General features: G+C 45.8%; 1 protein-coding gene across 1 annotated transcript in view; it reads right to left on the bottom strand.

Annotated features, from left to right (window-relative positions):
* DNAH9 (dynein axonemal heavy chain 9) overlaps nt 1–24,928 on the bottom strand; it is a 379,881-nt gene that overhangs the window by 27,260 nt on the left and 327,693 nt on the right. Inside the window, exons 62-67 of the mRNA XM_054456248.2 lie at nt 20,825–20,952; nt 14,738–14,965; nt 12,624–12,815; nt 10,731–10,922; nt 7,264–7,434; nt 2,195–2,377 (exon numbers count right to left, since the gene is read on the bottom strand). Coding sequence (XP_054312223.2) covers nt 2,195–2,377; nt 7,264–7,434; nt 10,731–10,922; nt 12,624–12,815; nt 14,738–14,965; nt 20,825–20,952 — 1,094 coding nt within the window. The remainder of the gene's footprint in view (nt 1–2,194; nt 2,378–7,263; nt 7,435–10,730; nt 10,923–12,623; nt 12,816–14,737; nt 14,966–20,824; nt 20,953–24,928) is intronic.

Here is a 24,928-nt window from a genome sequence, read left to right as displayed (position 1 = left end):
TGAATGGAGATTTCTCTGTTTATCTTCCATTTAGCAGTGGGACCAGTAGACAAAGGTCCCCCGCTGCTTTGCTATCATTGTTTTGTCACCTTTTGGAAGTTCACCCTATCACTGTTGCTCACCTGAGTGGGCCTATAGCTGCAGCCAAACCATGTTAACTCTGAGAACAGACCGTGGGCTGCTCTGCCCTGTGCCTCTAGGAGCCCCTGCCTTTTGTGATCACCTGTCACAGTCCTACCCTTCCTCCAGAACCCCCTCAATGCCACTGCTTCCCTGGGGCTTTCCTTATCCCACACACAATACTTGTTTCTTCTTTCTTCTCCCGCGTCTCTCTATGTGGCTTTTAATTAATTCCGCCCTGCTTATATCAGTGTGTGTGTTTGTTTCCCCACAAGACTGTCCTTCTGCAAGGGAAGGCTCCCTTTCCAATCTCCTTTGCACCCTCCAGCAGGCAGTGCTGAGACTTGCCCAAGAGGCTCATCAATCCACACTGCTTGAATCAGACTGAAAGAAAAGACAACTACCTCCCACACCCTTCATCTTTGCCCAGGCAAGCTCTGAGATTCATGACACCAACTGCAGCAAAGGCTCTCGGAAGAAAAATGAGTGAATGAATTGGAAGTCGAATGGGTAAACAGGCTGCGCCACATTACCCAAGTTCCATAAGCCTTTCAAATGGCAGCAAACCTACTCAAGATAGTTACTAATATATACCTGCGTACCTCAGTAATGGAACTGCATTACATGACAGGCAAAGTTCTTATTTACTCTGTGGAATTTTGTGCTTCATTTGATTACAAGCTGGCACAAATTTGGAAACATTACCAAATATTGTCCATCTTCAACATTCCCTTCCGGTCTCTCCTTCCTTATTTCCTTCTACCCATGTTGAGGTGGGGTGGAGGAAGGAGAAAGAACATTAAGAGATTAAACAAACAAACAAAAAAACCCTAACCTAGATTTTTTTTGTTTTTGTTTTTGTTTTTTTTTTGAGATAGAGTCTCCCTCTGTCGCCCAGGCTGCAGTGCAGCAGTGCGATCTCGACTCTCTGCAAGCTCCACCTCCCAGGTTCATGCTATTCTCCTGCCTCAGCCTCCCCAGCAGCTGGGACTACAGGCGCACACCGCCATGCCCGCCTAATTTCTGCGTTTTTAGTAGAGATGGGGTTTCACCGTGCTAACCAGGGTGGTCTCGATCTCCTGACCTTGTGATCTGCCCGCCTTGGCCTCCCAAAGTGCTGGGATTACAGGCATGAGCCACTGCGCCCGGTCCTCACCTAGATTTTGCAGTCTGTTTCATCATCTATGTGACTCCGTGTGAAAAATCTCATACGTGTTTTTCCTATCCACATGTGCCCCTGGCTGTTTAACCCCAAGAGACAGACATGATGAAGGCACCAGCATGTTCCATACCTGGACTTCCAGGGCTTATCTGAGTGTTCATTTACAATTCTTTTAATAAACAAGCCAACGTAGGCTGGGCGCGGTGGCTCACACCTATAATCCCAGCACTTTGGGAGGCTGAGGTGGGTGGATCATGAGGTCAGGAGATCGAGACCATCCTGGCTAACACGGTGAAACCCCGTCTCTCCTAAAAATACAAAAAAGTAGCCAGGCGTGGTGGCGGGTGCCTGTAGTTCCAGCTACTTGGGAGGCTGAGGCAGGAGAATGGCGTGAACCCGGGAGGCGAAGCTTGCAGTGAGCCGAGATCGCACCACTGCACTCCAGTCTGGGCAACAGAGCGAGACTCTGTCTCAAAAAAAAAAAAAACAAAAAACAAAACAAAAAAAACACAAGCCAATGTAAATCAATAGCAGTCACCTTCCTCAGCTCCTCAAAGGCAACAAGAGCTCCCATTTACCTGTCATCGGGGTGAACAGTAATGAACAGGCTCTGTGCTAGGCACTTTACATCGTCTCATGGTGAGGAAAGTAAACTTGTCTAAGTAACTAGTAGTAGAAAGAGTAGACTCTTTCCTTGTTGACGAGAAATGTCAAAGATTGCATAACATCTTGGTTCTTGCAGACAACCTCATGGCCAGACTTTGGTTTCTGGGGAGTAATGCCTTTTGGGCACCTAGGATGCTGCAGGACAACTGCTCCCCAGCTTCCAGGTCCCCCAGTGCTCCTTCCCCATAGGGGTCCAGCTGTGTCCTCTAGCAACGTGCCCTCCATGCCTTACAAGACCGCGCTCACCTTTAAGCCGAGCTCCAGCTCCCTCAGCGAGCGCTGAATCTCTCTGGTGAGGATATTCATCCGGCCACACTCCTGGAAGGCAACTACAATGTAAGGGGTGCGCTCCTCCACTTTGGCCATCATTTCTGGGATGTTAAACTCGTCTGTCACCCGCTCCAATATTTCTTCCAGAAGTGCCTTGACCTGCCCCACAGAAGGAAACACAGCGTTAAGAAAGGGCTCTATTCTCCAGAAGGAATCCATTTTCCTGCAGTGTGGGACTTGAGATGCCAATCACCCATCGTCTGCTGCCCCTCCACCCAATGACCTGGCCAAACTCTTGCCTGCTTGTCTAGGTCAACTAGGTCAGGGCTGAGGACTGACTGACCACAGTAGGACCTCTTCATAGGCTGACCAAGTTCCTAGGACTTGCACGCCTCGCATAATAAGATGAACACAGATACCTCTTGAAGAATTTGGAGTTGAAAAACTCAGAGGCTGATCCAGTTGGCTATGGGAATCAAACTAGAAAGCCATAAGACAGACTTGGGACAAAAGGTGGCCCCTGTGGGCCATGTGAAGCTGAAGTGATGAGCAGCAATGACAAATCTGTCTGTCTATATCCAGATACAGTATATCAATATACAGTTATATACAATATCTATCGATCATCTATCTAATCTGTCAATCATCTATCCATCTATCTATCACTATCTATCATCTATCTATCTATCTATCTATCTATCTATCTATCTATCTATCTATCTATCTATCTATCCATCTATCTATCTATCTATCCGGTCATCCACTCAGTTCTGAGTTTCTATGAGGCAACACTGCAGTTTCTATCCTTGAGTTCTGGAAGAAACACCCTCATCTATCATGTAAACCTCCTGTTGTACCCCACGATTCTTTTCCCCACACAAACTGTCAGCTAATTAGATCAGGGGAGCTAGGACAAGTAGGGTCTCTCTCCTGGAAAATTGGAATTGAGGCTCAGAGATTCTGAGTTAATTTGGGGCAAGCACTTGGAGGTTGAGTCTGCGATTTTGGAATAAATGAGTAAGCCCAGGAGGTCTGTCAGCAGAGAAAGAAAAATGAAACAAATGCAGACATAATAGACCACACAGCCAGCAGGTTGGGACAGACGGAGAGGGGAAGGAGGGAGGGAGTGAGCGAGCACCGGCCCTTTCTGAAGTCCTGAGAGCTGAGCTCTAGGTGCCTGTGGTGGATACCTGTTGTTTTTGTCTGTTCATTATCTCTCTTCCCTTCTAGGAACAATTCCCTATCTCCTTTGTGAAACTGTCTTCCCCATTGTTTTATGTTTATGTTTAGTCACTGGGCCCAGTTTCCCCTGAACCAAGTTAGGCCCATCAGATTATGTTTCCCGGGAGCACAACGATTTGAATCTCAAGCCTGGAATCCAAGGAACCACTGGCAGGATGGAGGTGCCTGGAAAGGACAGTCTACCCTTCTTTCACCTGGGACTCTAGAGCCATTGTGATTTTTCTCTCTTCTTAGGCTGACTCCCTTGATAGAGTGAGCTATTTCTTGCCTAGTTAAGCTCTGTTGGTGTCTGTAGCTTGCAGCCAAGGAGGCCTGACCGAGTTAACACAGTTCTGCCATGCATTACCCATGTGAACGTAAGCAAGTTACTTAGGCCTCAATTTTCTCCAACTGTAAACACTTCCAAGAGTGTCTTTTTCTCCACTTGTCCCCTTTCCCAACTCCCAGAGTTGATGTGAAGATCAAATCAAATGAGCTGATGAGTGTGGCAGTCTCTGAAATGTATGAAGAACTATATAAGTGTAAAGGATGATAAATATTCACCTTGCCTTGTACTGTTAACTCACAATGCCATCTCCAGGAAAAGAGCTGATGTTAGAAAAAAGAAAGTAAAAACCAATCACTCTGTCACGAATGGGTCTTTGGTGCTGTCATAGCAAAAACTGGAATCGGATTTTAATGGTACCTGAGAGCAGCTGCTGGGGTAGAAGACAAATGGCTAAAATTATATATATATTTTTCTCTGGAGCAGAGTTTGAAAAAACAGCTCTATACCAGCAAGCTTCCATTTGGACATTATTCACAAAGAGACGAAAAGATCACCTGGAGGTATTGTTCCAAAATACATAGGATGTGGGGACACAGAGTTCTGTTTCATCTCTGATCAGGCTGTAAAGGGTGTGGGGGCCTAAGGAGGGAGAGGGCTGATAGGGAAGGGCCCAGGTCCACAGACGTATATGGGGCCCTCTTTTGCTCAGGGAACCCAGAGACTCTTTCAGATAGGAGTGGGTTCCAAGGGACGGGGTCCACCTTATTTCCACAGACAAACACTTCTGCTTTCTTCCTTTCTGGAAAAGTAATAAATGCTTATCAGAAAAATCTAAACATTTCTGATACACATGATATTAGAAGCAAAGTCCTCCCACAGTCTTAACTTTTCCCCCAGTGGGAGAAAAACACTGTTCAACTATTAGTTTTTTGGTATATATTCCTACAGATGCCCTTCAGTGTACATAACTCTATTCCTCTATCATCCATCCATCCACCCACTATCCATCCATCACCCATCTACCCATCACCCATCCATCCATCCATTCATCCATCCATCAATTATCTATCCATCATCACCCATCTACCCATCACCCATCCATCCATCCATCCATCCATCCATCCATCCATCCATCCATCCATTATCTATCCATCATCCATCCATCAATCCACCCATCCATCCATCCATCTATCCATCTATCCATCCATCCATCCTTCCATCCATCCATCCATCCATCCATCCATCCATCCATCCATGTATCTAACATGCTGACCTCCCTTCTCACTCCCTTTCTTTAGCTATATACTAAAATCCCCAGCTTCCTTTCATATAGATGTAAACATGGGAGCAGAATTGAGTCAAGAGTTCATGAGTGTATGTGGAGTGTACAACCTCCCGGTCATTTACTTCTTAACTACAAAATACTCTCTGGGCTTTGACTCTTTGCCCCTCAACTTGAGCTGAGCTGCTGTGTGGACTGGAAGGAACATAGCTCATAGGAACATGTGAGCTATGTGAGAAGCACCACCATGGCCAAATACTGGGATACTGCACGATCAGATGTGCACCCAGTAACCTGCACACGTGTCCCACACAGTGTGCATGGCAAGTAATCACAGTTCATATCATTTCTGAAATACACACACAAGCACACACACACCCCATTTCTTGGGTTAGCTGGGGGAGGGGATAAGGAAATGATAAGCATTAGAACCTTCTTTGAACCTTGACTGAAGAATTCTAAGTCTATTACCTATATAGTCTCAGCCTTTTCCAGTTTTAGATCTAGGAACATTATTCATTCTGGGTGGGTGCTTCTCTTTATTTTCAAATTATACATCAAATAGTGGAATAGACTGAGTAGAGTGATATGGAGCAGCTTTCTCGAAGTATGCTCACCTCATCAAAATCACTAGGTTGCCAATGCAACCTAACCCCAGGCCTCGGAGTCAGAATTTCAATCTCTCGGGCACATTCTTAGGCATATTAAAATTTAAGAAATACTATTTTGATGACATGACTCCATACCTTTATAGAAAAGTCCAACTCTTTTAGTATCAGTTTGCTTTCCTAAAATCAGTCTCTAGAGCCTAAAAGTTTGATAATCTTCCCAGGGATGTTTACTTGTAAACCTAATGGCATCTCTAAATTAAAGAACCCAGCTAGGACCCGGTGCAGTGGCTCACGCCTATAATCCTAGCACTTTGGGAGGTCAAAGTGAGAGGATTGCTTCAGCCCAGGAGTTCAAGACCAGCCTAGGCAACATAGTGAGACCCTGTCTCTACAAAAACTTAAAAAATTAGCAGGGCGTGGTGGTACACACCTGCAGTCCTAGCTACTCAGGAGGCTGAGGTGGAAGGATTGCTTGAGGTTAGGAGTTGGAGGCTGTAGTGAGCTGTGATTATGCCACTGAACTCTCCAGCCTGGGTGACAGAGTGAAATCTTACTCTTAGAAAAATTAAATTAAAAAAAAAAATCCAGGCAGTACCATGGGGTGGATGTGAGCTGGTACAAATTATCTTTGGGAAGTTGGTTAGCTTGTTTCAGAAAAAATTTCATGGAGAAATTTCCCTTTGGTGGCCCATTCTTTTTTTTTTTTGAGACAGAGTCTCACTCTGTCGCCAGGCTGGAGTGCAGTGGCGCAGTCTTGACTCACTGCAACCTCCGCCTCCCAGGTTCAAGCAATTCTTCTGCCTCAGCCTCCTGAGTAGCTGGGATTACAGGCACCTGCCACCATGCCTGGCTAACTTTTGTATTTTTAGTAGAGACGGGGTTTCACCATGTTGGCCAGGCTGGTCTCGAACTTATGACCTCATGATCTGCCCACCTTGGCCTCCCAAAGTGCTGGGATTACAGGCATGAGGCCCATTCTTTCTTTATCCTCAGCTACCCCCACACCAGGATCAGAGCCCCCATGTTGCCTTGGGTTGTCCTGAAACCCACACCTCACCCTGGTCTGCCTTTCTACTCCATGATTCCCTTCCACCTGCCTAAAATTTCAGGAAGTCCTGTGCTTAGTAGCAGGTAACTGTGTGTTAAGAGACTCTCGGACTAGAAGCCATTCACACAAAGGGAAGGAGTTTGCATTGTGAAGGACTGTGTTCTTCCCCACCGGCATCTGGTCGGTGAACTGAGGTGGGGGTGCTTAGGGGCAGCCCCTTGCCCATCCTTGCTTGGTTTGCCAGGGGATCAGGAAGTCACATTCAAGGTTCCCAAGCCACCACTGTTCAGCCTTGCCCTTTCTTCTCTTTAGCAGAGAAGATGAATAAAAATGGACTTTGGGTGGACCGGCAAAGAAAACTGCTGAACCCAATGGCAGGGACTTTCTATGATTTAACTGATGGCCAGCATGGTGATGATGGGGGAGGGGAGGGGCTCTTGGCGGTGACAGGCAAGCATCTCCAGGCTGCAGGTGGTTGGTGCCTTGTGTGTTGTCTATGCTGTGTACTGCCAAAATGGCCAGCGGGAGAAAGGTGTGCATCTATGATCCTCGGGCTCCCCCAGAGCGATCTCAGGCAGTCCCCACCACACACACCTTTTCTTCTCTTGTGGACCCTGCTCCATCTCCGGCCTGGCTGTCCCGAGGCTGCAGCTCCAGCACAGTGCGGAAGAGCTTTTCTGAGGTTTGGGTCAGGAAGCCAATCTCTGCGTTCGGGTGGAGTCCATAGAGGTAGGGGGATTCTGGGGGCAGCTCCGCATCGATGTACTGAAAATCAAGGGTAAGCTCACTTAAAAAGAAACCAACAAGTACCTCCCATCTCCCACACCGGCTTGTCCTCCGCAGGGAGTCCATGGGCTAGTATCCCCCCTCCAGGGGACGCTGCTCGCCATCCCTGGTTGACTTCAGCACCCTCTCCACCTATTAGTGCACCTTGACATCATCTGTTTTTGTCGGCTGGACCCGTTTCCCAGAACTTCCACATTCATTCTATCATTCTCTCTTTTCTGGGAGGCTTAGATGACTTTATCTATCTCCAGTCCCACTGTCTCCCACTCCTCCCTGAGAACTCTTTCCTGCAGACCAGAGGAGGACTTCTCATAGTCTTTCAAAAATACGAATCCCTCCCTAGTGATTTTACTTAAGCTCTTCTAGGATTCCAGACCTTTCCTTCTTGTTTTTCTCTCCCCTCCATCTAAATCAGAGATGATAAACCTGAACACGTACATGGGACGGTGCATGCAAAATAAACGAGTGAATTGGGCTTAGGACGAGGGAGGTGAGATTGGCTGCAAACTGGAGAGTTTGCACCCCTGGTGAAAGGTATTCAAATAAAAAAAATTTTGAAACTGTGCATCACCCTAGCAGTTCCTTTCTGTGGTGAGTGCTAGTGGCTAGAGTCTGCCATGCCTAATGCCTAAAAATCCTAACCAGTGGCTAAGGCTCAGTTTTTATTTTATTTTTATTTTATTTTATTTTATTGTGTGTGTGTGTGTGTGTGTGTGTGTGTGTGAGACAGGCTCTCACTCTGCTGAAAAAACTAGAGTACAATAGCACTATCACAGCTCACTGAAGCCTCCACCTCCCAGGCTCAAGTGCTTTCCACCTCAGTCTCCCAAGTAGCTGGAAATACAGGTACATGTCGCCATGCTCAAGCCGATTTTTTATTTCTATTTTTTGTAGAGATGAGGTCTCACTGTGTTGCCTGGGCTGGTCTCTAACTCATCAGCTCAAGTGATCCTCCAGCCTTGACCTCCCAAAGTTCTGGGATTCCAGGCGGGAGCCACCGCGCCTGGCTCTGAATGCTTTGAGTGCCTCTTCATGACTCTTTACACGATGGTGGGAAAATATCCCTCAAGTTCTGTTCCTGATATGATTCTGACGATTCCTTGGTGTTATTAGCACCTAGTCTAATAGACTGCTCATTCCTCAAGGGCCGATCTGTATTTTCATTTTTGTATTTCCTCCAGCGTTCTGTGCAGGCCTGGACTCTATGTAGATGCCCTAGAACCATCTATTAACTGACACATTAAAGAGAAGCATAAGAAAGAGAGTGTACCTCAGTCATTTGGAAATGTGCAAATCAATTTCACCCTTGCTGAATAAGAGAAACAGACTTCCTTTGCCTGTTACTTGCTCCAGCCTCCTGTCGAATTATCCCATGGACACTAGGGGACGCTGTTGCACAATTTTCCTGGGTAAAGCCTTCTTGCCTTTGGTGAAGTAGTTAAAAACATTTCCTATTATTTTCCTTAAAGAGCTTTATTGTTTTAAATCTCTTCTTATAGGTCCAATTTTTCTGGATCAAATGACTTTTACAATTTACCCTTAAGTTTTATGAATTAAAAAATTTTTTTTAAGCTTGCAGTTAATATTCCTCTGATCAATATTTCCCTTATGTTTTATATTCAAGAGTTTTTCTAGGCATGTTCAAAAGCCTACCAATAAAAACTGTTAAAAAATATCTTTTGGGCCGGGCGCGGTGGCTCATGCCTGTAATCCCAGCACTTTGGGAGGCTGAGGCGGGTGGATCATGAGGTCAGGAGTTCGAGACCAGCCTGACCAACATGATGAAACCCCGTCTCTACTAAAAATACAAAAATTAGCCGGGTGTGGTGATGCACGCCTGTAATCCCAGCTACTCAGGAGGCTGAGGCAGGAGAATCGCTTGAACCTGGGAGGCAGAGGTTGCAGTGAGCCGAGATCGCGCTACTCCACTCCAGCCTGGGCAACAGAGTGAGACTCCATCTCAAAAAAAAAAAAAAAAAAAAAAACTTTCAGAATGTTTTCCATGGAAGGTGAAATAGGCAAAGATGGATACTTTAAACATAGCTGTGGTAATAGCAACATAAAAGACCAAAGTAATAGTAAGAAAACCTCCATGAGGCTGGGCATGGTGGCTCACACCTGTAATCCCAGCACTTTGGGAGGCCGAGGCAGGTGGATCACCTGAGGTCAGGAGTTCAAGACCAGCTTGGCCAACACGACGAAACCCCGTCTCCACTAAAAAATACAAAAACCGGGTATGGTGGTGGGGGCCTGTAATCCCAGCTACTTAGGAGGCTGAGGCAGTGAGAATAGCTTGAACCGGGGAGGTGGAGGTTGCAGTGAGCCAAGATCGTACCACTGCACTCCAGCCTGGGTGACAGAACAAGACTCCATCTCAAAAAAGAAAAGAAAAGAAAACCTTCATGAGAATGCTGACTGTGGCATACGTATGTGGTATGTGCCTGTGTTCATAGCCACCAACGGGGAGTGAGAGGGGTGAGTGACCTGAGTGATCTTCGCACAAGACCATGCTCCTCCAGGGATATTTAGAATCACCAACAGAAACTTTACCAAAAGTTGGCTAAGGTCTTGCCTGAAATTTTGCTCCATGAAAAACGGCTTTGTCAGGCCAGGCGCGGTGGCTCACGCCTGTAATCCCAGCACTTTGGGAGGCCCAGGTGGGTGGATCACGAGGTCAGGAGATCGAGACCATTCTGGCTAACAGGCTGAAACCCCGTCTCTACTAAAAAAATACAAAAATAAAATTAGCCGGGCGTGGTGGCGTGCGCCTGTAGTCCCAGCTACTTGGGAGGCTGAGGCAGGAGAATGGCGTGAACCCGGGAGGTGGAGCTTGCAGTGAGCCGAGATCGCACCACTGCACTCCAGCCTGGGTGCCAGAGCAAGACTCCATCTCAAAAAAAAAAAAAAAAAAAAGGCTTTGTCAACATCCCAAGTGAAAACAACCGAATAACTGTCCCAGATGTTATTTGTAGAAAACAGCAACACATAGAATGACTGAACCAAACATCAAGAATAGAAAGATCTTCAAAGCCTCCATTTGATTATTGATTTGAGGCTAGAAATCCCGTATCTCTCAACTTAAACAGGGCAGGCTTGGGGCATAGGACCAGATTTGACATGCGCTCAGCTGTCTAAGCCCTTTTGCCCCGGCCCCTGCCTGCAGCCCATGGTGATGTCCCAGCAGAGGCTTCCCTGGTGGTGCAGTCAGCGTGGGAGGAACACCCAGGTCCCTGTGAGCACCCTCACTCCATCAGAAGCACAGAGCAGAGCCTCACCTGATGATAACCATTGTAGTCCATGTTGCCTGGGAGTGGGAACCCTGGGGCCAAAGACAGTTCTCCTTCTAACATTTCTGGTCGAATGAATTCCCCCAGGTAGGTTCTGCAGAGTCTTCTGTCCCAGTCGTCTGTGATATGGCCTCCATACACGATCTCTCCAAACAGGTAGCGCAAATCATCATAGGGGACCTGAGTGATGGGGGAAAGAAAGAGAGGAAGGAAGGAAGACCTCCACACAGGCGTTGGAGCTGGCCTGCCATCTGGACAGCACAGGAAGCCACAAGAGGGGACGCTTCTTGAGATTGGGAGCAATGTCTTATTTTTCTTCATACCCCCAGTGCCCAGTAGGGTTAGGGGTGTTTGGGGAGTTCATTAAAAGCTTGAAGAAGGCCAGGCGCGGTGGCTCACGCCTGTAATTCCAGCACTTTGGGAGGCCGAGGCGGGTGGATCACCTGAGATTGGGAGTTCAAGACCAGCCTGACCAACATGGAGAAATCCCATCTCTACTAAAAATACAAAATTAGCCAGGCATGGTGGTGCATGCCTGTAATCCCAGCTATTCAGGAGGCTGAGGCAGGAGAATCTCTTGAACCTGGGAGGCGGAGGTTGTGGTGAGCTGAGGTCGCGCCATTGCACTCCAGCCTGGGCAACAAGAGTGAAACTCCGTCTCAAAAAAAAAAAAAAAGAAGAAAAAAAAGCTTGAAGAATTACATCAAAGAGTGAAGACAGGAAAGATGCCAACCCCAAGCCCCACATATATATATGCCTTCCCTCTTTCAAGCTTTTTAACTGTGACAGTGAAGGCAGGCTCTACCTAGAAATCCTTTAAATAGGTGAATGTCAAATGGAGAAAAGTGAGGACCGGAGTACTTTTCTAATTTTCTGCCTTTAATGACAAGATTAACGGTCCCCTTTGAAAGTTCAAACGGAATAAACAAAGCCCGCAAGTTCATTGGTGTGAAACTTAGGGAGGGAGGTCACTGGAGGAAAGCCAGCAATGAAACATTACTGTTGAGAGGAGTGAGCTTCCCAGGCCCAAGGGCTGGAGACAGAAGGATTTCTCAGGGCATCTGGGTCTGGTTCATTTTCCCCACGAGGAAGAGGTGGTGGCCCTGTTGACTCTGTGTTTGGTTCCTGAACTAGAATAACCTTGATGAGGTGAATATTCCCTTAATTGGAAGAGCACTGATTGTTAGCGAAGTCTGGGAACTTCTATCAGGCGAGTGTGAAGTCTCTTCCTGCCGATCCACAGCCTGCCTGCCATGCTGTGAAGACACAGGTGTGGTCTGGTGGGGCACGGGACAAACTCTCATGGGACTGCCTCACTGTGTGAGTCTCTAGTTAGACTTCCTGAGCATCCATGGCTCTCACCTCACAGTTGTACTATTCTCAGCCTTTGGGCTAATCCTGGGGTTGGCACTGCCTCATCCCACCTGTGTGGGGGTGCAGCCCTTCTGTGTGCACATGTCCCTTCTGTAGGATGGCACTGCATCATCCTTGTGAGAGGTGGCCCTCCTTAACGTGCATATGAATTACCAGAGAATCTCGTTCAAATGTGCTGATTCAGTAAGTTTGGGTGGGACCTGAGATTCTGCATTTCTAACTAGCTCCCAAGTCCTGCCAATGATGTTGATCCATGGGCTCTGATTTGTACTATCAAGGTTTCAAATAATCTAGCTGTCAGGTAATGGGGAGTGGGGCTTGGAACATGACCAAGTATTACACTCTTCAATTGTGGTCCGGGAACCAGCAGCATCTGCATCACGAGGGAGCTTGTTAGAAATGTGCATTCTCAGGCCCCATCCTAGACCCCTCTGATTCACCCCTCAAAATCAAATAATTTTAACCCTCTCCCTACCTGGCTGCTCCCTGAATGTCCATGGCCTTTACCTTTGCGTTGGCCTCCAGGAAGTTGTAGAGGACGTTCGCAGAGACAGTGAGGTCTCCAGTGTTAAAGGGGTACGAGCGATTCCATCCCTGGGGCCCAAATTTTCGTCTTTCTGCCACCAACGCATGGAAATAACAAAGAGCAAAGAGGATGCTCTTAAACTCCATCTCCCGAGAACACATCTCCAGAGTGTCCTGAAATGAGAGCGTCACCTTTAATGTTCACACACAGCTTCTCTTATACAGGGCTGGCTAGGGCAGGGTTACAATCAGGGTTTGTGTTGGAAAACATTACCATATATATTCTGGTTTGGGTTTGAGTTACAGCAAGACTACAGCCTGGGGGGATCGTGTGGAAGGGTCAGGCTTTAGCTGAGCATTGAATTAAGGTTTAGATTCAGGTTATAATGGGGTTTGGTTTAGGGTTCAAGTTTGTGCACACGGATGTGCTAATAGGGTTCACTAATGTAGCTGATGGGGATTAGGGTGACATGCAATGAGAATGTTGTGTACTGGGGTGTGGGGTATGGGTGTACATCCCATGGGAACATCCCTGATATCTTCTCTTCCTACCATGCTTTTCTTGCCTGTTGTGGAATCTTAGCAGGTGTAATCACTGCCTTGGAGTTAAGCTGGGAAAAAGAGTACAGAGGGGATTGAATGTGTTTTGCTTCTGGAATCTTTGTGGAAGCTTCCCCCCTAGAGTTGGGCTGCTGGACTCCTACACTACAAGGGTGTCACAAAGTCAGTAAAATCTTCTGAGACTCTGATTGCCACATGGTCTTCATCTTACTTTAGGCTTAAACCAGGCCCCAAAGGTTTATGTTGGTTTAGGTGGCACAGTCATCCTGTTGGATGGCCCATCTCAAATAACCTGCATGACCCAACTGACACATGTGAGCTAGCAGGGCTTCTGGGAAACCTGAGATGCACTGGTACTATGACAAGATGACAACCAAGAAGAAAACCTCCCCAGCAGCTGCTGGAACCCTCTCCTTGAATTCCACCAAGGCGTGGTGTGGCAGATGGATTTTAAGGTGATCCCATGGCCCCCAGTCTGCTACAATTCATGCCTTTGGGTACTCTCCTGCCCAGGGAGGTGGAACTCTCAAGAGAGAACCAACAAGAAATAGTGCCTTCCTGAGAAGATGAAAGAGGCCTGGGCCACAGACTTTGACAGTGCAACTTCATATACAAAGTTGGCCACCATGGGCTTGGACCTGGCCTCAAATAAATACGCTACAACATAAGCCTTGAAATTCCCCATAATGGAAACATAGTGGTCTGCAATTGAACACTTGATATTCTAGGTCTCTCTGGAGCATAGTATTCTCAAACTTGACTGTGTATAAGAATCTCCTGGAGGGTTCATTAAAACATATTCCTGGGCCCCAGCCCAGAGTTTCAGATTGGTGCCTAAAAATATGCATTTTTTTTTTTTTTTTTGAGATGGAGTCTCGCTTTGTCGCCCAGGCTGGAGTGCAGTGGCACAATCTCGGCTCACTGCAAGCTCCACCTCCCGGGTTCATGCCATTCTCTTGCCTCAGCCTCCCAAGTAGCTGGGATGACAGAAAAATTTGCATTTCTAACAAGTTTCCAGGTGATGCTGATGCTGCTGGTCCAGGGGCCATACTTTAAGGGGTCTAACATGCAGTTACATTTCAAATCCATATCCCCACTACCTGACACCTGGATTCTTTGAACCGTTGATACTCAAGATTCATGTAGACATCAAGTGATATCATCTGATTGACAGTGTCATCCCCTTGCCTGAAGATAGCCCATCAGTGTGCGACCCAGTGTATCTTATCAATTAGATGTAGAACAACGTGCCCCTCTTCATCTTGGAATATTAGGTAACAGTAAACTTGAAGAAGGCTTCCCCACATCTCTTGCCAAAGAAATGTCCTGAGCTCTACTCCCCTGGGGTTATCTGGCAATGGAGAGTGGGGTTTCCCTGAGTGGGTGTCAGGTGGGAACATTTTACCCACATCAGCATTGCTCTGCAGCCCAACCAGCACCCAACTCCCTTCTGAGTTGCATGCTCTCCCCCAACCAGTTTGCATCAGCTGATTGCGAGGTGGGCTGCTCTTTTTGCCTCCCTCCCAGGGCCATACCTGAGTGAAGTTGTCCAGGGCCTTGTGCAGGTTGGCATGCATGCCCGTGGGGGGCTCATTGGTGATCTTAATGGAGTTCTCCAGGATGCCCTGGGGGATGATGTGGCCCTCAGGGGAGGGTGCCGGCTCTGCACTCATGAACACCCTGAACTCTGGGTGGCTGTTCTCACTGTGCTCCTCCAGCTTCTTCTCCAGGGTACTGAGCCACTTGGCCACCAGGTGAATGTTCTAGTGGGAAGGAAGGAGCCCCCCCAAATACAGGCATCTGCTTAGCTCTGTTAGCAGTAAACAGTTGTCAGGAAGGCAGCCAGAGGGGGGACTGGTCTTAGCATCACATAATTTTTAAAAATTGTGGTAAGAAGTAACATAAAATTTACCATCTCAAACCCTTTTTAAGTGGACAGTTAATGGCGTTACATGCACTCACATGTTGTGCAACTCAATGACTTTTAATGGCAGAAGTGTCTTAAATCACATCATAGAAAAGAGTTCTGGGATGCCCAGTAGTGACGACCTCCCAGTATTCTGCAATTAAACTCTATCCCTTGCTATCCTAAGGCTTTCCAGCATAACGTTTTTAACTTGCCTGTGCATGGGAATAACCTGAAGAGCTTCTTAAAACACAGATTCTTGTGCCCCAGCCCAGAGTTTCAGATTCAGCAGGTCCAGGATGGGGCCTGAGAATGTGCATTTCTAACAAGCTCCCTGGTGATGCAGATGCTACTGGTCCGGAGACCACAATTTAAGAGTGTAACACGGCCAGGCACGGTGGCTCACGCCTGTCATCCCAGCACTTTGGGAGGCTGAGGCAGGCGGATCACAAGGTCAGGAGGTCGAGACCATCCTGGCTAACATGGTGAAACCCCGTCTCTACTAAAAATACAAAAAATTAGCTGGGCGTGGTGGTGGGCGCTTGTAGTCCCAGCTACTCAGGAGGCTGAGGGAGGAGAATGACGTGAACCTGGGAGGCAGAGCTTGCAGTGAGCCGAGATCGCGCCACTGCAGTCCAGCCTGGGCGACAGAGTGAGACTCCGTCTCCAAAAAAAAAAAAAAAAAAAAAAGGCTGTAACACATGGTCATATTCCAAGTCTAACTCCCCATTACCTGACAGCTAGATTATTTGAAACCTTGATGGTACACATTGGAGCTCATGGATCAACATTGTTGGCAGTACCTGGGAGCTAGTTAAAAATGCAGAATCTAAGGTCCTGCCCAAACTTACTGAATCAGCGCCTTTTAATGAGATCCTCCAGTAATTCGTATATACGTTAACATTTGAAAGGCACTGATTTAAACTCTTTCTAGCTAGCTTTCCTGAGTCTTCTCTCTCCACTCTCCAAATCATTCTGTTAATTGTTGCCAAACTTATCTTCCTGAAACACACTGAGTCATTGCTGCTCAAAGACCGAACAAGGCTCTCTACTCTAATCCCAAGCTCCTCTGTCTGGTCTTTGAGCCTGTCTCCTCCCCGCCACGTTTGATTGCTATCTATCTATCAAAACCTACATTTGTTTCTTACCAGTGCTTTGCAGAATGCACCTTTCACTGTAGTAAGGAGAGTCACCTGGCTTCATTGCAATGTGTTTCATTATAATGGATAGATAAAAGCTCCTTGATAAATATTTGACGAAGTAAGCATGCAAAGCTTTAAATACACAGATCAGAGCTGAGCCCAGCACTTGAACCACAGTAATTTGGTCTTTGAGTGCTGCCTTCTCTTCTATAAGAAGAGAAATAACAATAACGTTTGCTATACTTATTTCACAGAGTGGCTGCAGATAACCAAAGAAATGGATTTGAAAGGGTTTTGTAGGACTGGTTGCAGTGGTTCACATCTGTAATCCCAGCACTTTGGGAGGCCAAGGGGGTGGATTGCTTGAGGCCAGGAGTTCAATACCAGCCTGGCCAACATGGTGAAACCCCATCTCTACAAAATAAATAAATAAATTAATTAATAATAAAAAAGAAAGGGTTTGTATACTGTAAAATGCTATGTAAAGGATAGTAGTAGTTGTTGAGATGAAAATTGGTGAAATTAGAGAATTTACTTATAATCAAATCAATTGGAGCAGAGTGTTTAGTGGGCTACTCGAGAGCCAGGGTTCCTTTTAGCCAGCATCACCAGCAACCCACATGTGGGTAATTTGGCTGCTCCTTTAGAAACTCCAAGTTCTGCTACTAGGCGGGTCTGGGAGAAGGAATGTCTGTTGTTTGTGTATAGAACCCCGGGGTGGTTTCAGAGATCCTTGAGGCTGCCCCACTGGGTTGATGGGCTTGGGTTGGGAAATCCACACAATAGCTCCTACATCCAGGAAGGAAGAGCGGGAAGACTGTGAGCCTTGCTCTCTCACCCAGGACCAGAGAAGCCAGCTCTCCCAGAAAAGAAGCCCTAGCTCATCTGGGTCAGGGTCCTCAGGCAGCATTTCCCAAAAGTGTGCTATGGGATGTTAAAAGATGTTAGATCCATAAAGAAGGTCTGTGTTCCTGCACACCTACAACCATCTGATCTTTGACAAACCTGACAAAAACAAGCAATGGCGAAAGGATTCCCTATTTAATAAATGGTGCTGGGAGAACTGGCTATCCATATGCAAACAATTGAAACTAGACTCCTTCCTTATACCTTATACAAAAATTAACTCAACACAGATTAAAGACTTAAATGTAAAACCCAAAACTATAAGAACCCTAGAAGAAAATCTAGGTAATATCATTCAGGACATAGGCATAGGCAAAGATTTTATGACAAAAATGCTAAAAGCAATTGCAACAAAAGCAAAAATTAACAAGTGGGATCTAATTAAACTAAAGAGCTTCTTCCCAGGAAAATAAACTATCATCAGAGTGAAAAGACAACTTATGGAATGGGAGAAAATTTTTGCAATTAGACCTGACACAAGTCTAATATCCAGAGTCTACAAGGAACTTAAACAAATTTACAAGCAAAAAACAAACAACCTCATTAAAAAATGGGCAAAGAACATGAACTGACACTTCTCAAAAGAAGATATTCATTGTGGCCAACAAACACGAAAAGCAGCTCAACATCGTTGATCATTAGAGAAATGCAAATCAGAACCACAATGAGATACCATCTCACGCCAGTCAGAATGCCAATTATTAAAAAGTCAAGGAACAACAGATGCTGGTGAGGTTTCGGAGAAAAAGGAACCCTTTTATGCTGTTGGTGGGAGTGTAAATTAGTTCAACCGTTGTGGAAGACAGTGTAGCAATTCCTCAAAGATATAGAAGCAGAAATACCATTTGACCCACCAATCCCATTACTGGGTATAAGCCCAAAGGAATATGAATCATTTTATTATAAAGATACATGCATGCATATGTTCATGGCAGCACTATTCACAATAGCAAAGACTTGGAGTCAACCCAACTGCTCATCAATGATAGACTAGATAAAGAAAATGTGGTACATATACACCATGGAATACTATGCAGGCATAAAAAGGAACGAGATCATGTCCTTTGCAGGGAAATGAATGGAGCTGGAAGCCGTTACCCTCAGCAAACTAATGTGGGAACAGAAAACCAAACACTGCGTGTTCTCACTTATAACTGGGAGCTGAACAATGAGAACACATGGACACATGAGGCAGGGAACAAACACACTGAGGCGTGTTGTGGGATGTGGGGACAGGGAGAGCATCAGGAAGAACAGCTAATGAATGCTGGGCTTAATACCTAGGTGATGGGTTGATCTGTGCAGCAAACCACCATGGCATATGTTTACCTATGTAACAAACCTGCGCATCCTGCACATGTACCGCAGAACTTAAAATAAAAGTTGAAGGAAAAAAAAAGAAGGCCTGTGTTCAACGGAATTTGGGAAATACTGGATGGAATAAGATTTCTATACCAAAGGATTCTCAGAACCATTAACCTATTGATATCATTGAAAATATCCTTAAAAGGAATTTGTATGTAGTATTTTCCAACATTTGAAATAGGAATTTGTTAAGTGTATTCCTCCCCCCAGGTTTTTTTTTTTTTCAGAGAATCTCTCAGGTTTACAGGCTGGGAAACATTGCTGGGTAGGATTCTGGTCCAGTCTGGTTCGGTACATCAGGAAATTCTTAGAACCAGGTAGCTATGATTCCTACAAGAGATTTCACAAACCAGTAAGGATCTTTTGTTTCTGTGAGCACTTTACAGTTTGGACAGATTATGTCTATTCAATACTCCAATGCTTTATTCAGGGGGAAAGGCAGGCATCTGTATTATTTGGCACAATTTTCCTTTGGAAATGTCCAATCACCAGGAAATAAAGAGGGAATATTGAGTTCAGTGTTGGAGAGCTCCGAGCAACCACATCAACACAAGATTTTGGTGCCCTGCATGGCCAATAGGTGCTGGGGGACAATGGGGGCAGCAGAGGCGGCACCACAGTCTCAGAAACAGACTCTGATGTCGATGACAAGTGCCTGGGTTCCCAGCACTGGCGTCCGGAGAAGTCTCTTGGCAAATGTGCCTGAGAGGGTGGGGAGGTCATACCTTCAAGCACTGTGCTGACCCATGAGGGAGGAAGGAGGAAACTAAGCTGTTATTATCTTTTCTCCTGAACTTTCTCATGTTTCTGGAAAAGGAGGCCCTGAGAGGGGCCAGATCTCTCAGTTGCTAGGCTCCAAATAAATAACAGAATAATTAAGGACAAAGACCCAGCAGCAAGATGTGATGTCACCAGTAATCAGGAGATGGGAAAGGTTCATGGTAGCGAAAGCCAGGAAGCTTGGGAGTGACTGGCTTTTGCATTTATTCTTTCTTTAATTTCTTCATGGATTCCTTGGCCCACCGGCCTTTTGTTTCAGTGTCTGCTATGTTCAAGGCAGTGGGCTGGGTGATAAAAGGTAAAGAAGAACATCTCTTTACCTAAGAAATTTAGTGGAGAATACAGTCATAAAATAAACCATGTCAACATAGCAATGGAGCTCTAATAGAAGATTCCAAAATGTTCTAGGAGAAAAGAGGAGCAAGTTATGCATTCTGCCACAACTCCAGCATCTATACAAGTGGCATAAAAGAGGATTAGGCACACAGGCCCTGATAGATGGATTTGAAAAGGTTTTGTCTACTGTAAAATGCTATGTAAGAGTTAGTAGTAGTTAGGCTGGGCGCAGGGGCTCATGCCTGCAATCCCAGCACTTTGGGAGGCCGACGCAGGTAGATCACTTGAGTTCTGAAGTTTGAGACAAGCCTGGCCAACATGGTGAAACCCTGTTTCTACTAAAAATACGAAAATTACAGGTGGTGCACTCCTGTAATCCCAGCTCCTCAGGAGGCTGAGGCAGGAGAATCACTTGAACCCAGGAGGCAGAGGTTGCAGTGAGTCAAGATCGCACCATTGCACTCCAGCCTGGCGACAGAGCAAGACTCCATCTCAAAAAAAAAAAAAAAAAAAAAAGAGTTAGTAGTAATTGTTGAAATGAAAATTGGAAAATTGGTTAAATGAAATAATTTAATAGGGGTTAAATAAAATGTAATAGGGGTTAACAGAGAGGGCTAAATTCTTTAACTCTCTCTTCTGATAGAAGAGAGGTAGTCTTTTTTTTCTTGTAACTGTTCAGTGAAATTATCAGTAGTAGGGGTTCCAGATTTCCAAACACCAACATGAGCTCTCAGTGAAGAGGCTAAGGTTGCTCCCATATCCTAGTCATGCCCGTGACGAAGAGCATATGACACACAGCCCAAAAGAAAGGCACAGCAGAGGAACATGCCACGAAATTCACAGGAAGAAACCAGCTGTTGAAAGCATCCAGCTGCCAGGGCCTTCAACGTAAATGCTAACTTCCTGAACGCCCATCAGAGTGAGAATCTGTTTCTTTTATAAGTAGAGCTATTTAAACTAGAGAGAGTGGCAGAGCAGGTGAGGAGAGAAGGATTGTTCCTGGACGTGGTCTGGGGAAGAGAATATATGAGTGAGGAGAACTGGAAAAAGAGAAGATGAAGGAATGAAGGGGACAAGAGTGTGAAAGGACAAGTGGGGAGAAGCTAAGAGTGGACGGAGATGCCCAGTGAGTGTGGGATGAGGCAAGTATGGGTCAAGATAACCCAGACCAGGGTAGTGGAACATACCTGCAAAATAACCCAGTGACCTTTCTTGGCAGCGAGGTCCAGCGCAGCCTCAGCCACCACTTCCTGTCCTTGCCCCAAAGACACGTTGTGAAAGTTCTGATTATTGAAGGTGTATCCAAGTTTTCTTCCTAAAAGGAGGATGGAGTTGTCATTATTATTTCTTATGTCTAATGATGGATGTTGATGTTCATAAGGAAATGCCCATGCTCAGATCACCTCTTAAACACAGGCGTGACGGAATCTATAATCCAAGCCTCATATACTGACCCTTTTCCTTCACAGGGGGCTACTTCTTCCAGCTTTTTGTTCTCATATAAAAGGAAGCACTTGAGCCGAGCGCAGTGGCTCACGCCTGTAATCCCAGCACTTTGGGAGGCCGAGGTGAGCGGATCACCAGGTCAGGAGATCGAGACCATCCTGGCTAACACAGTGAAACCCCATCTCTACCAAAAATACAAAAAATTAGCTGGGTGTGGTGGTGGGCGCCTGTAGTCCCAGCTACTTGGGAGGCTGAGGCAGGAAAATGGCGTGAACCCGGGAGGCGGAGCTTGCAATGAGCCGAGATTGTGCCACTGGCTCACTCCTATAATCCCAGCACTTTGGGAGGCTGAGGCAGCAGGTGGATCGCCTGAGGTCAGGAGTTCAAGATCAGCCTGGCCAACATAGTGAAAGCTCATCTCTACTAAAAATACAAAAAATTAGCTGGGCGTGGTGGGAGGCACCTGTAATCCCAGCTACTAGGGAGGCTGAGGCAGAAGAACCACTTGAACCCAGGAGGCAGAGGTTGCAGTGAGACGAGATCGCACCATTGCACTCCAGCCTGGGCAACAAGAGCGAAACTCCGTCTCAAAAAAAAAAAAAAGAAGCCCTTGTTCAGACCAAAATCACTTCACTCTTCCCTCTTCACTTAATTCCCAAAGAGGGGTAGGACTGCTGATGCTATTCTTTATTTGTCTTATCTGCAGATCAGATATTGGTCCACTATTCTAGGGAGTGCTGATGAGAGAAGGGTGAGAGAGTAGCAAGCATGTGGGTGTGGTCCTTTGTGGCTTGCCTTGTCCTCTGAATAAATATTGTGTCTTCTCTGGAACTTTACTAGAAGGTGTGGCCAGTAGGGGCAGGATTCAGGTAGTTCTGGCTTCCTGTACTTTATGCCCTATTAACCTCCTCTCCTCTCATTCCCAACACATAGAAAAGTGTTAACTCACCATTTTGCAAGAATTAGAGTGAAGAGGGGCAAGACATGAAGGTGTTTAGTTGTGTAGGTGTGAATTTTCTGTTGGATGTATATAAGGGTTGCTGGTGTTGCAGATGGATTAAGAGAATGACCACATACACAAATGTGGCAGCCATACCACTGAAGCAAGACCAATGGGCTTCAGCTGCTCTCCACGCCCAAGGGAAACAACACAAAGAAATGACCCTAATATAGAGAACATTAGCTCTTAGCACAATCCAATAAAGTGTAGAGAAATTACATAATATTCTTTAGATAAAAGGATCATAAAAATGTATAATACCATGAAGGAATCATTAAGCGATTTTTCTAGCAAGGTGAAGTAGACAAAAGGGGAGAAATTGAAAAAGAGAAATAATAAAAATCCATACTTAAAAAAAATTTAGTTTCAGAGGAGCTAAAAGTGAAGATGTAGCTTGATACTTGTGCAAGAAAATTTTTGGAAACAAGTGTTAATATTGAATATTTCTCTTAAATATAAACAATGTATAGACTGTCATTGAAATGTACAGGAGAAAGCAAGATGATGACTTTTTGTAGTAAGAAATAGACATTGGAGACTTAACTGAGATGAACCCAAGAAACACCGTTACTAAATTATAAATCTTAGCTGGCAAAACATTTGATGTCAGCTTTGGAAGTGGGGAGATAATTCATTCCAGAGAAAATACCAGGATAAAAAGTGTTGGGGCTTTTATATGTCTTCTGTGACATTTCTGCTCACAAAAGGGCCTGTTTATTTTGTTTATTAGCAACAGAAGGATATGGGCGAAGAGGTTATTTAATAAAGATTAGTTTGAAAATTCCAGACTGGAGGGATCATCCCGGGCAAAGCTTAGCACTGCAGAGCCCGGCTGGGATCAGTCTGCATTAATCTGGGCTTGAGGCATGACAATGAGGCGGAGAAGAAAGAAATGGATCTTGGAAACATTGAGAAGGGGAAAAATGGATGGGATTCTCACTAACTGAACACTCAGCCAAAGGTGGCCGCATCCCATGTGAGCCTCATGGGTGCGGAGGTAACCTTGCGAGGTCTTTCCCTTTGCAACTGTGAGGCTCTCAGATGGCTTATTGGGCCTTGAGCAAGTCCTTCCAGTGTCTCAAGATTTCACCTTCAGATTGTTGTATGCTGGTGCTTCCATGCCTCCACCCCTACTGCTTGTGACTCATCTCTCCTTTCCTGACTTTCCTTCCAGCTCTACATATGGTGGTGTCACCTGGAACTGTGCCCCACTGTCAACCTCTTTTAACATCTTTACGGTGTGCGTCACTGACCTCTAGTCTCTCTGAGGACATCACAACTCCTACAGTCCTCTCCCTAGTTCTATACCCCTATGGCGTTGGCGTTGGAAGGCGAACATTTTTTCTAGTGTTTTCTTGCTACTTGGAGGCTATTTCTTCTCTGCCTTCATAAAAAAGAAGAAAAAAAACACCTTTTTTCACCCAGGCTGGAGTGCAGTGGCACGATCTCACCTTACTGCAACCTCCACCTCCCAGATTCAAGCGATCCTCCTGCCTCAGCCTCCTGAGTAGCTGGGATTACAGGTGCCTGCCACCACGCCTGGCTAATTTTTGTATTTTTAGTAGAGACAAGGTTTCACCATGTTGGCCAGGCTGGTCTCAAACTCCTGACCTCAAGTGATCCACCCACCTCGGCCTCCCAAAGTGCTGGGATTATAGGCATGAGCCACTGTGCCCAGCCAAAAACCCCTTTCTCACTGAAAGCACATGTCATCTGGTTTTATTATTTACCAACTTTTATGTTCTCTGCCTTCTACCAACTTTTCAGTGAGTCTCATTTGTATTAGGGGCTTTAGAACTTGGTTCCTGTTTCATCATCTTGGTAAACTCTAATGTCACTATGGATGACTCAGACAACACCCAGCCTCATGTTTCCTCATCTTTCTTTCTTTTCTTTTTTTTTTTTTTTTGAGATGGAGTCTTGCTCTGTCGCCCAGGCTGGAGTGCAATGGCGCAATCTCAGCTCACTGCAACGTCTGCCTCCTAGGTTCAAGCAATTCTCCTGCCTCAGCCTCCTGAGTAGCTGGGACCACAGGCACATGCCTCCATGCCCGGCTAATTTGTGTATTTTTAGTAGAGACGGGGTTTCACCATGTTAGCCAGGCTGGTTCAAACTCCTGATCTCAGGTGATCCGCCCACCTCGGCCTCCCAAAGGGCTGGGATTACAGGCATGAGCCACTGTGCCCAGCCTCATCTTGAAAGAACTTAACTCCAACCCTAATCCCAGCACTTTTGGAGACTGAGGTCGGGAGTTCGAGGCCAGCCTAACCAATATGGAGAAAACCCGTTTCTACTAAAAATACAAAACTAGCCAGGCATGGTGGCTCATGTCTGTAATCCCAGCTACTCAGGGGGCTGAGGGAGGAGAATCGCTTGAACCTGGGAGGCAGAGGTTGTGGTGAGCCGAGATTGTGCCATTGCACTCCAGCCTGGGCGACAAGAGAAAAACTCTGTCTCAAAAAAAAAAAAAAAGAAAGAAAGAACTTAACTCCATTTCATTTCTGCTGCCGATTCCCAGTGGCCACACCCAGGGCACTCCCATCATGGAGATCTGTCCTGTGTCTGAAACATGATTCTTCCATGTCCACTCATGAATTTCACTTCCTACTTCCTAGATTTTTTACCTTCTTATTTCTTCCCCACCTATTTTTCTACTTCAGTGAAATGTTGAGTCCTTTGGTCCCTTCGTTTTTTTCTAATTTCACCTTTACCTCCTCTCATTTTAATATGGACCCAATAATCCTTAATTTGAGCCCAAGTCCTCAACTCCATTGCCTCCTTCTACTTCTGCACTTACTACTCAACTTTCTAAGACTCCAACTCTGAGTTTAAGTATTAATAAAAG

The sequence above is a fragment of the Pongo pygmaeus genome, chromosome 19 (assembly GCF_028885625.2).
Source record: "Pongo pygmaeus isolate AG05252 chromosome 19, NHGRI_mPonPyg2-v2.0_pri, whole genome shotgun sequence".
In the NCBI taxonomy this organism is placed as follows: Eukaryota; Metazoa; Chordata; class Mammalia; order Primates; family Hominidae; genus Pongo; species Pongo pygmaeus.
Note: the sequence above shows the minus strand (reverse complement) of the source record. Positions and strands in the feature narration are given on the sequence as shown.